The sequence below is a fragment of the Charadrius vociferus genome, unplaced genomic scaffold (genome assembly GCF_000708025.1).
Source record: "Charadrius vociferus isolate BGI_N301 unplaced genomic scaffold, ASM70802v2 scaffold324, whole genome shotgun sequence".
NCBI lineage: Eukaryota > Metazoa > Chordata > Aves > Charadriiformes > Charadriidae > Charadrius > Charadrius vociferus.
This window is the reverse complement of record NW_009648041.1, coordinates 2,059,861-2,072,364: the sequence shown is the minus strand read 5'-3', so window position 1 is coordinate 2,072,364 and position 12,504 is coordinate 2,059,861. Positions and strand designations below refer to the sequence as shown.

General features: G+C 44.2%; 1 protein-coding gene across 1 annotated transcript in view; it reads left to right on the top strand.

Moving 5' to 3' along the window:
* Window positions 1–1,650: 1,650 nt before the first annotated feature.
* The window catches only part of LOC104285190, a 30,069-nt gene continuing 19,215 nt past the window's right edge, over window positions 1,651–12,504 (top strand). Inside the window, exons 1-5 of the mRNA XM_009883617.1 lie at window positions 1,651–1,696; window positions 2,199–2,358; window positions 3,967–4,106; window positions 5,079–5,311; window positions 12,310–12,489. Coding sequence (XP_009881919.1) covers window positions 1,651–1,696; window positions 2,199–2,358; window positions 3,967–4,106; window positions 5,079–5,311; window positions 12,310–12,489 — 759 coding nt within the window. The remainder of the gene's footprint in view (window positions 1,697–2,198; window positions 2,359–3,966; window positions 4,107–5,078; window positions 5,312–12,309; window positions 12,490–12,504) is intronic.

Below are 12,504 nucleotides of genomic sequence, written 5' to 3'. Positions count from 1 at the left end.
TTGTAAGTTGGATAATGAAATTCAGTGAAGTTGTCTCAAAAAAACAACAGAGTTGTCATCTTAGTAGCTACAGAAAGCTGAGAAATGTTGCTCTGAGAAGCAAATCTTTAGGGAGATTTAGAACTTTCCCCATTCCCAAAGACATGAGTTTATTCAGGTGGTGCCCTTGGTACCAAGGGAAGGAGCGGTCCCCAGCAACTGGAAGCCCTGGTGCTCTTCTGGTGATGGGATCATCTGCTGTACCTCCATTCATCTTGGTGTGCTGGGGGTGGGGTGGGGTGTAGAAAGGGACATTCAAAGAGGTCATATGCATAATGAGGAAACTTGACTATTCTCACATCCTGTGCTAAGGATATGTAGTCACTCAGTGTATCCATCTGGGGTTTATCCCTTGAAATGTTCAGACAGAGAAGACATTAAAAAACTGAACACCCTCCTGTCATGCTACCTCTTGGCTAGAAGCTGACACCAGACCGTCACCAGTGCTGGATTAGGACACCCATAAGACCAAGGGTGTGGGGAATATATCCATGGTGGCATTTTAAGTAGATGGGAAAGAAATGGAGAACAGATAAGTCAGAGGCATATCTGTATCTCCACTTTGCAGTCTGGTCCTTTAAAGGTCTGATTAAAAGCTACTCCTAAAATATGCTGTTGCATTTGCCCTCATACAGTCTTTCTCAACAGTGGGCTACATGAGGTGGTGCTTTGATGTCCTCAGCGGCTTCATACCAGAGCTCTGCCAGCAGACCATGGCTGGATGCCTTCTATGGTGTCCAAGAGCCCACCAGAAACCCGTCCTGGGATGGGGACATGGTGCTTGCAGCAACAATGGTTCCACATGGACAGGGCTTTGCCCCACGTCTCCTGGGCTGGTCCAGGCCAGTCCTCCAGAGGAAACATGTCCTCTTTTCACCCGCTTCACTTAGTTGTCTGTAGCTTTTCTATCATAAGGAATAAAATCCTGCCAGGGGCAATCTGCTCCACCCCAGTGATACTCACAGCCTGCTTGCCCCGTGTCTCTGAAATCTGTTCTCGCTGGTGCTTTCATAACCCAGCACGTGCTCTTACACTTGAGTGGGGGAGTTTCTCAGAACCATGTCTCACTCTGTGGGGCCATAGCTCACCAGGGCGCATCGTTGCATTGCTGCCAAGTGGTGATACGGGTTTTCTGGGGTTTCAGGGCAATTATGGTGCCATGGGCAACATTGCTTTTCCCCAGGACAGGCTCTCTTGATCCTAGAGATGTTTTTGAAGCCTTTGAATTGCTGACATGACGTTGTGTTGTGCATAACTGTTTCTCTCTCTCCACCTGAAGAATCAGCTTTTGGCAGGGCCTGGCTTGTGAAAAGATGCTGGGAGATTTGCCATGCAGTGCTGATGGGTTCAAGCATAGTTAGTTTTTGTGACCTGAGAGACAGAGGGTTCAGGGTAGTGCATCACCACCGCGAGCTGTTGCGGCAGGTTGTAGGCAGAAGAAGGGTTAGGGGATTGGCCAGGTTGATTGCTACATCACCTGCTTAAAAATCATTAGTTGAAGAGTATCTTTGATTTTATGCCATCACGGATTTGGCACAATAATTTTTATTTGAGTATTTGTCAGTTTGGCTGCATTGGGACAGGTGTAATTGTATTTTAGACATGGGCGTCATGGGGCGCTCTGCAGACTCTGTGCACAGCAGTCCGCATGGCATAGGCACGTGTTGGGGGTACTCGTGCACCCCATCGGCGCGCAGGTGGTGGAGATCCTCCTTTTTACCAAGCTAGACCCAGTGCCTGCGTGTCCTGGCCTGAGAAGATCTGCCTGGTTTTGCAATAGGAATTTGAGAAGCGCTCTGTTTTCTCCAAGGAAGAAGTTACCTAGAGGAGTATGCAGTTGTTCAGCGTTCAGTGTCCATCTCAGAGCTTCAAAAGTAAAAGTTCATGTTTCTGAAATATCCTCATCCTTTTCTTCTCAGAAAAGGATCGGGACTAGGGGAAAAAGGGGAGAATGCAGGAGACAAAAATGAATTAGAAGTAGAATATTTTTGCAGTTTGAGAAGATTTCCATGATTGTTTTCATATTCCTTCCAAAACCTGTATTTCGTATGTGAAAAAAAGCATTTGGTTGTTTGGGTTTTTTTGCGGGTTAAATTCTTCTTCTGCTGATTTGAGCAGTTACAAAATCATTGTTCTCTTCCTTTTATTTTCTATTTCAGAAAGCCCAGCTGGCCTCATTGCTGAGAACCTTCTCAAAGCCAAAGAAATAGCCCTCAATGACTCTCGTGTTCCTGAACAGCTCAAGAATTACTTACAAAAAGCTCTTGATATTGCTCTTGGACTAGACCCTTACATGGATGCAATGGCAGCTTCGAAGAGGTATGGATACTCCTTTGTAGCCTTATGCTTTTTTCCTGTGATTGTATAAATATGTTCTTAGATTTTCTGTTCAGAATATGAACGTGGGGGACAGTGGAAGGAAGAAGAGAGTTAACTGCACCCAGATATACAGCAAAATGTGTACAGACATGCATGTCTGTGTCTGCCTATGGCCGTGAGGAGAGGAGGTGAGAACAAAAAGTCCCAGCTCTAAAATTTGGAAGACATTCTGCCAATCGACTATTGACTGTGGCAATGTCTGTGTTGGATCGTATCCCGTGAGAAGTCAGCACGCCAGGCTCCACACGGCGCCCGCTGAAAGGCTCGTTCCAGCCCCTGGATCAAACTGGTGCTGGGATAAATAAAGAATGAAGAAAACCTGCACCTCTGGATCCACCCTATAATAACAGCCTTTATATGCAGCTTTTATCTCCGAGCGCTCAACAAACATTAATTAATCTGCTAACTAAATTACTCTAGTAACTAAACTAATTAATTAAACTAATTTAAGGTATCATTAATTCAGAAGTCCAACTGATACTCTCATTATTCTTTTTTGAGCTACAGTATATTACCCAGCCATGTGGGGGCTGCTAAACAATTCCCATTTATCAGCGTACATTTTGATATGCGGAAAAAGCCAGTTCTGTCTAAAATTGACAATGTGTAAACTGTTCCAGGCTGTGGATTACAGGAACGCTGAGCGTTCGTTCTGTTGCTGAAATAATAGCTGATAGTTGTTTGACTTACGCTTGCTGTACGATAATAGCTATACATTATCTTATTAAAGTTGTTAAAGCATTTGTGAGGGGCAGAAAAGAGGTTATATGAAATGTTCTACTCTTTAAGTCTTGGATTATCTGAGTGTGGCTGACACGGGTTATGAATTCTTTCTCATTTTACTGAGGAGTGGTGGGACGAGTTGGGGGAAAAAAAATAAAGGCTGAAATGGCTCTAAATTCTGGCCTGCAGAAGTATCACCAACCATTTCTGGTGGTTACTTTTTTTCAGGGTAATCTAATCTGTCTGGAGGCTATGGACTTCTTCCAGTCATCTATTCCCTTCTCTTTGTAATAAGTGGAATCTTACTTCATCCAGAGATGTTGTCACAGGCCTGGCTTCTGTGTAATCGCATCTGGAGATACCCGACTTTTCTCAGCAGTTCATGAGGAAAACCATTTTTCCCATCTTGCAAAAAATTTTAGATTTTACATCTTTTCCCCTATTCTGCAATGAATCCTTTCTTCAACTAAAAAAACCAAACCTTCAACCCCCAAGCTGAACAAATCCTGTCCAGGGTAGCTAGAGCCAGCAGATAGACACCCGTCTGGGACCAACTGGAAATGGGAAAGATTTGCGTTGAACCTTCAGTCCCACAACCCCTTCTCCCTAAGCCCCTATGGCTGGGCTGAGATGGGCCTGTTGCCAAGCCAGGTCTCTTAGGCATTTTTTAAGGGATATTTGTAATGCTTCTGGGATGATTTTTCATGCTCATGCACAGATTGACCTTTTCCAGGAGTTCCCTCTTGGTTGCTCGTTTTTTTTTTTAATGCAGGATACTCAGATTTTGGTTGTTACCGTAGTGTTGAAATTTCTTGCTTTTTCCAGAAACACTTCACCTGACCATGGCCAAGGGGACACTGGAGGAACTGAAACCAAAATTAGGCTGCAGGAAGAACGCGCCTCTGGCTCTTTGAATGGCAAGTTGGTCAACCAAGAGGATAAAATTGCACCAGATTGGTGTGAAGGTTATCACTGAAGTTCATTATCCTCTACTCTGTCTTGAGTGGGGAAAGGAAGAATGCCACGGAGTTGCTCAGAAATTGTGGAAAAGTACTTAAAAAGAAAGATGAGAATTTCCAGTAGGCTTTGATCTCCCTTTTGCATGAATTTTCTCTGTCCCCCACTCCTCTGCCTTTGTGCCCACTCACCCATGCCCACGCACGTACTCGTGAGTGCTTTGATTCACAGTGCCAGCTCCATCCCTTAGTGAGCCACAAAGAGATCATTGTCCTCACTGGAAGGGGAAGGAAGGGAAAAATCCTGTTGGTTTGGGTTTGGTGGTGTCTGATAGGGGTTTACGTGCTTTTGCGGTGGAGGTGGCCTGCGGCCGAGCACTGTACCTTTTCAAGTAGCAATACCCAGGATTGTATCCCCATATAAAGCCTATTACACTAAATCTATTCCCAGATTCATTCTTCCCAGATGTTCCCATCTTTTGAGTCATACATCACCACAGTGAAGTACTCTTATAATGTATTACACTAATACATTGTTCGAAGGACACCACTGATGATAAATTTCTTAAATGATGGTGCTGTCTAGGGATAATGACTCTAAGAGCAAATGCAAGGTAATGTAGTGATTTTTTTTTTAACCGGGCTCCAGAAAGAATATGGAGACATCTTAAAGCCATTTTCATATGGGGGGAATGTTAAAATATGCAATATTTCAAGCACTATTTAACAAGCACTTGAACAATAGCAGCATTGATGATAAAGGTTCTACATTTAAAACCAGTCCCTTTATTCTGTTGTCTTTTAGCTGCATTTTAGGTGAAATTTTGTCAGATTCTGTTGTTAAATGCTTATTTGAAAGTGTTTTAAGATCAGATTTTTTTTTTTATGGTCACTTCGAAGGTACATCTAATTTTCATTGTGAACATGGTACAGTCTTTCTTATGGTGCTTTTTTAAAATTTTCATTCTTTTGTTTCAACAGGCCAAATTTTTAGGATGTTTGTTCATATGATCAGAGCCAGGAAGATTTTATTAATTGGCAAGCTTAAAGGTTACAGTATCCTTGATATCGCAGAAGAATTGCCAGATGACGGCAAAATCTTCGCATGTGCAGAAGCGCCGTATCTCGGAGTGAACAGCCAAGAAGCATTTGATTGTTCTTCACATGGTAAAAAGATAAGCATGCAAGTGGGACCAACGGCAGACACTTTGGAGGTAAAGTCAGTTGGAAGGGAAGTTTGGGAGCTCTTGTGCACAGCAGATTAAGGACTTTCGGGCAGGTCCTGTTTCCTGCCCACAAGATGCTGGGTGGTGACTCTAGTTTGCTTGTAAATATGTGAACACACTCTTGCGCCGGAGTTATTTCTTATTCACGGTGATATATGGTGGAACAGCTCTGTCACACAAGATATTTTTTTTCTCTTCTTAACTAAATTACTGCACCTTTTGATCAGAGAGATCACGAGCTCTAAATGTAGGTTGATAGGCTTCAGTGGCAGAGTTTTACCTGATGTGGGTGGGCTTTGTTTCAGGGCCTCTAATACCAAACATAACAACCTGAAAGACTGTATCTGTGCCGGCTGGGCATGCCCTGAGAAGGACAGCTTGCTCCCAATGGTGACAAGAACTGGAAAAGTCCTGCAGAAGTTTGTAAGTCACCCCAAACCTGTCCCTGTTTTCCCCAACTGGCAACACTGCTGGCCACTAGACCCCAAGATTCTCACTTCCAGAGCAATGTGATAAGCTTCAGATGTGCAGATGCGTTAGCTATATTTGTTTCATTCTCACTAGTGACTTTGTCCCAAGAAAGAGAGAAGCTTATGATTGCCAGCAGCTAGAGGAGTTTCACAGTTAATTCCAGTTTATGGATCTCCGGGATGTTGCTGCACGTCCAGCACCCTAACAGGTGATGCCCATGCCAGGTTCATTAAATACATAGCCTTTTTATTATTAACGCAAACCAATTTGGTCTGATTCCATTTTCAATCTGGATGTGTCAGTGTGAGCTTGATTGCAATTGTATTTGCATTAACAGGTGCCATATTTGTTTCTAAAATGAAGTGGCCAGGAGAGTTCTGACCTCTGGCTTTCATGACCTCTAAGTTTGATAAGAAAGAAACAAAGAGCTTTGCCAAGTATTATGAATAAACGAAACGTTACAGATCACCTGCAATGTGCAGCATTTAAAATCCCAGCTCCCCACAGCGAGTGTGAAATTAATTGAATTGCTGTTGCTCTCTAGTGCCCATTCTGTGCAACTGACTTACTGTGACTGAATTAAAATATCTAGATGCAGGCAGAGTACATGCTGTGCAGAGATTAAAGAAAGGAGCGAAGACATGAAAATTAAATCCTTAAAACAGAACGTTGCAATTGATTTTTATATCCTCTGATTGCAACGCGAAGGCTCGTCCTGACCCCTGTTCTGCAGGTATTCAGGGCTTTGAATAACTCTTGGAGCTGATGGGAGCAAAGATGCAGCAGATGCGGAGTTGTTTGGCGGGAGAGATCCCGGCACTGGGGGCACTTCTCTATGCAGGTTCTGTGCAATGGGCTCTGAACTATTTTTGCTCAACCTAGAAGATGTTTTGTCATTGGTATAAGGACAATCAGGATTGTCTTACAGGTCTAAATGACAAAGTGACACATTTGGTGGCATCTCTGGTGGCATCTCTGGTGCTCTGGTATCTCAGGGTCATTGGGGTTTGCCCGGCTGGAGTGGGGCAAACACACCTGGATGCACTGAAAGAGGCTCAGGCTGTGAACAGTGCACTGCCTCTTCCCCCATAGGCAAGACCAGCTTAGGCTGGAGACCAAACAGGCTACTCCAGTGCCACGTGGGCATGAGGAAAGGCAGGACACCAAGGCAGCTGTGGGCTGGGATCAGGCTAGGACTAGCACAGCCGAGCTCTCCCAGCTCAGCTTCGTGGAGGAGGGGGAGAACTGTTTCTGTCCCTCAGCCTCTGCAGGGAGGCCAGTCTAGAGCAGAGCTGGGTAAGAGATGCTGAAAAGCGTGGTGAGATTCAGGAGAGCTGGAACAAGCTCTGACAAGGATTGTCTTTGCTATCTGCATTGTCTGCAGCCCCAGGTTTCTTTCCTGTTCCTCTACAGAAGTTAGAAGGTAGAAACCATCACCCACCACTTGCTCTTCGGAGATGGCTGTTGCAGCTCTCTTACTGTGGTGACTATGGCTGAATTTTGCTTCCAAGCTGAGCGTGAAAGGGCAGGATTACTGCTAATCTGCTGCTACTCGAATCTTTGCAGCGGTGCAAGCTCCTGGGAGCAGAGGATTCGCCTCGTTGCACTGGCTCTTTCAAAGCGCAAAAATGTCATATGATATATAAATAACGCTACTTGGCAGGGAAGTCCTTTTCTGCTGCATGAAGCTGTGATGCAGAAAGACCAAACTGCCAGAAGGTATACGATGTACTCTCACTTCTGGTGTAAAACCAGTCCACTCAAGAGTTACATCCCAGCCTCAGGTAGACAGTACCATCCACGTGCTGCAGGATGTGTCCAGTGCTGCGTCCGCACCTGCTGCCAATGGCCTTTACAAGGAAACCTGCCAAATGTTGCGGCATTTGCCACAGGGATGCAGCATCTGTGCCCGCACACCTCAGGCAACTTGGCCTTTGTGAGACCCACGTGGCTCTGGCTCTTCCACGTACAACTGCAGCTCATCAGGGCCGTGAGAGGGCAGAGCGCGGTGCAAAGACACATCAGTCCACAGCGGCACCTTGAACCCGGGTTTCTGAAGCCTCTTGCTGATCCTTTGCATTATTGCACAGCGTTGGCAGAGATGGCCAGGTTCCATGTCTCTTGTCCCAGATCAGAGGCAGCTGCAAAACATCTGGGATTTTGAGTTGTCAAAGGATGCTAAATACCAAAGAGGAGCTGCAGAACTCAGGTACACAGTGGGGTTCGTTTGGTACCTGAAGGCATGATGGAAAAAATCCACCTTTCTCACACATGAGGGACAGGCACTGCCAAGCGAGGTTAGGTCTCCACCAAAGCATGTAGCTCACGTACACCATGGCACAAGCCTCTGTGGCCAACGACCTCAGTAATATTGGCATAATATTTTGGAATGTGTACTGGGGGGGAAGCCTTTCTTTGGGTTCAGACTCTGATACAGGTGCTTTCGGTGGGAATTAGCTACCTCTTCAACGTGTGCTGGGCCAGCGTGTAAAAACCTCACCCAACAAGCTCCTTAATTCTCAACTGTGTCATGCTGTGCCTGAATAATGTGTCTTCCTGTGCATCAGCTGTGAGCAAGAGGCCTGATCCCGCACAAAGAGCTTCCTTTAATTCCCTGTGGACTTTTGGTTGAACAATGGATGCAGGATTGAGTCCGGAGGGAATGCAAACTACCAGGAAATTATTCCCATCCGTGATTTTGAGCCTTCTGTTTAAAAATTGAAAACGCAACACAAAAAATAACACCGTGTTTGCAGCAGATTCTGCTGATTGCAGGGCATTGTATAAGCATGTCAGGGTTTTCTTTTTTCTTTTTTCCCTCCTTTTACCAGACAGAATAGGTGAAGAGGTTGAGCTGCAGATCTCATTTCTCCTGTTTTGCTGCTTGTGAAGTCTGCCAACAGAATCCACCTTGACAAAGTCAAGGACTCTGCGTTTAATGTTGAACTGAGTGAATAAATTATGCATGAAATTGTGTCGGAGTCTCTAGTGTGCAGAATTGCTCCTTTTGATATGAAAGGTTAATTCAGAAAGGAGTCCAAAATAGCTGGAAATTGTGGGGATAAGTGGATAGTATTCACTGTTGTGAGCTGTTATTACTAGAAATTGCATTCCCTCTCTAGCTTCCCTAGAGATTTAGCTTTGCCGGTGAATATAAACTGTACTCAATAGAATAGCATTTAGGAGTAACAAGAGTGTATGTCCACATACAGTAAAATACTCTAATGGTGTTTTAAAAGGAAGCTGTACTTTTTCATGTATTCTGTGTACCCTAAGGATGGATTGCTATTACATTTAGGTCAAGAACAAGGCATAGGGAAGGTAATAAGTTTTGAGTACATCTTTATTACAAATATGCTGATTGTATGATCCGTATCAAAGGAACCGGACAACCATTTTTTTTCTGATTGAGTTTGTATGTGCCTTATGGGAGAGTGTTGTCTCTGATCAGGACTCCATCAGGTTTTCTCTCAGCTTTGGCAGAAGATTCATTCATGTTTTTATTTGGGATGTCCTCTCCCTGATCCGTATTCGTCAACAGTGCTGCTGTGTCCTTTCTTGTGCTCACTTTTGGTGCATCTCCTCTATGCAATGCCGTGCCACAAGTTTTTTTCTTTTTTAATCCCAAAGGAAGTTAATGACTCACTGTAAGCAACAGCATTAATTTTAGCCAAGTTTGCTCTGAATTAAGACACTTCTTGTTGCCATCTGTTACCATCTATGATGCCTCTGTAGCAAGGAGCGGGGATTGCACTGTAAACATTCAGGAAATTAGTTTCAGCGGGATATTTTGCAGGCAGATTATTTCCTTCTGGATCTCAGCTTTCCTCACAGTTGGAGATGTTTGGGCTCTGCCTCTCTCCTAGCAAAGGACAAAGGCATTTCCAACGTGCTGTGAGGTCCCAGGCAGGGCCAGACCCAGTCTGCTCTGGAAGGACAAGGGTGGTCAATCCCTCCTGGCAGGGAAGAAACCCTCTCCAGTGTGGTACTGTGGCCATGGTGACCTCCTGGCCAGGTGACCTGTGCTCTGCTAGCCAAGGAGCTCCAGGAAACGAAGCGCTTTCCTGTTCGTGGGGCTGTTACCCTTTTGTGTAGAGGCTGCTCCAGAGGCGAAGCTGGTTCAAGGAATTTCTTGGATTGCCTTTATAGGGCTGGAGCCATTTCCAACTAAACATGGAAAACCCAACAGCTGTCTTAAAGCTATGGAACAAAGAAGCTCAAATGATGGCAGGGATGCAGTATGAACTCCAAGGCAGTGAATCAGGCATTTCCATATAGGTTTCTGGTACTAGGTATCTAGAAAAAATGAAGGGTGCCCAACTGACCTTCATGGCTGGCTGTTCAGGACTTGATGAACTGGCAGAAGAGATATGCCTTCCAAGTGGTGGCCTTGCACACACACACAGTGCAAGGACAAAAAAGGCGTGTGGTGGATACACATAAAACACATCCCTCCTGGGACGAAATCTGTGAAGTTAAAAGGTGGTTTATCTGTATCAGAAGATAGCTAAGAAGGAGATAAACTCTCAGCAGGTAGATAGTACAGAAAGAGGGCTGAAATGAGAAGTCCAGCTAATATCCAAAGAGCTACACAACTCCATATGGACCTAATGAAATCAATGTATAAAAGTGAGATTCTTTTTCATTAGGGAGCCATACCATGGAGCAGTAGTAACATATGTTCAGAGATGGCCACATCTGCTTCTGAATGTTTGCCCCCCACCTCATCTGCCTGGGAAGGTTACAAGTCAGAAAGTAGCGATAAGTCATGATAATTACTCAAATTTGGTTTTGGTTCTTCTCTCTGGGGAATGAGACCTCTAGTCTCTCTTCTTGATGGACTCCTCCTCCCAGCTTTCATCTTCTGACCTTTTCTGAAGTATCTACATTGAACAGACTGCCTGAGTTGCACCCTGATATAAGATGCTCGTCCATAGTAGCAAAAATGTTCCTGCTGCTTTCCCCTAACACAGCCTAAGAGGGAACCAGGGCAAAATTTTCTTACTGGCCATGAAATGAAAAGATGAATCCTAGGAAACCAGATGTCCCAGTTTCTGCTACATTTATTATAAACCAGCATATATTTGGCCTTAAGGTCTTCTTTCATTATAGTGTAGTATCAAAAGGTGTCCTGAATGTGGACTCATGAATGCTTTTGGCAGAGCTTCTGTGCTATCAAGCATCTGCAGTTAAGTGTGACTATCCAGGCTCTCAGGCAGGCTTAATTTCTTCACCACTAAGAAGCTCACAATGACACCGGTTTGCACAATAGATTCATTCAGGGCTTGAATGATCCACTTCCCGCTATTTCCTTGTCTGAATGATGCACTCCCTGCTTCAGAAAGGCTCCTGAAATCTGTTTGGGAGCCATCAACATCACTCCCAAAAACAAATTGGTTTTTCACATTCTGCTGCCATTTGTTATTGATGCTTTCTCTCGTACATCTCAGGGGATCGCTCATCACTCATTGTGCGCAATGTCTCCAAACACAAAAGGGAAATCTGGACGCAAGAAGTGCTGTTAAAAGTTGTGGTAGAAACAGAGAGTTCTGGAAAGCATAATTGTTTCTCTTTTCACTCGAAATGCCAAGACTTGAAAGCGATTCTGCTTGCCGAGATAGGTGGATGAGCCGTTGTTTCATTGCAACGCACACAGATGCAGTTAAATAGTCCCAGATGGAATCTGAAATATTCCATAGCAGCCTCTTGGGCAGCGAGTGCATTAACTGCCACAGGAGAAGGCTGTAAAGGCTCCCATCTGGTCATCCATCAACACTTTTATACATTATCATCAGCAGCCTGCTTGGAGGGAAGGTGTGCCACATTTCTGAAAATCCAATTAGATGATAGCAGCCAGTTCTCTTTTATCCTCTCTGTTGCTGAGCCATCCAAAGCATTTTTTTAGATTAAAGAAACATCATTTTCCTTCATAGGAGCTGTGCAGCTTTATCTCTATCGTGACCTGTTCTTTTATGTGCTTTATAATTCTATTATTAATTGGGATTTCAACCATTTGCCTGCTACTGAAGTGGGACTCACTAGTTTGCAATTCCCAGGATCAGCCTTATGCCTCTTTTTCCCAAAGACTGATATAATTGCCACTCTTCAATTTGTTGATAGTTATTCTTTTGAGAAGAGATAACTTACTGCAGCACCTCAGCCGCAGGGTATGATGCCAGTCCTTCCCCTTACCCTGACGGATCAATTCCCTTTGACTCTAGATATGCAGATGGTTCTGCTGTGACTCTCAACACCACAAGCTGGGACGGATGAGCTATCCTCTTTTATATTTTGATTTACTTTGAGAGGTTCAGAGTTTTGGGCACCAGTGCTGCTGAAGAATTGTTTGCAAGGTATGGAAAACTCCCAGGATCTCCAGAAGTAATTCTAGCAACGTTACCTTAAAAGAACAGGGTTCCCTCTGGTTTGGGTTTTATATAGAGGACATTTTAATGGCAAGACTTTAAATTTTCAGGTAAATAATTAGTGTTTTCTCCAACATAATTTTTTTTCAGGCATTACATGCTGAGGATGAGCACTTTGATATAGTCTTTATTGATGCTGATCAAAGGAACGCTGGTAACTACTACAGCTTTGTCATGGATAACCACTTGCTGAGAATGGATGGAGTCATCTGTATAGAGAATACACTCATGAAAGGACAAGTCTACCTGGAGAACATATCTGATGAAAATGTACTAGCTGTCAGA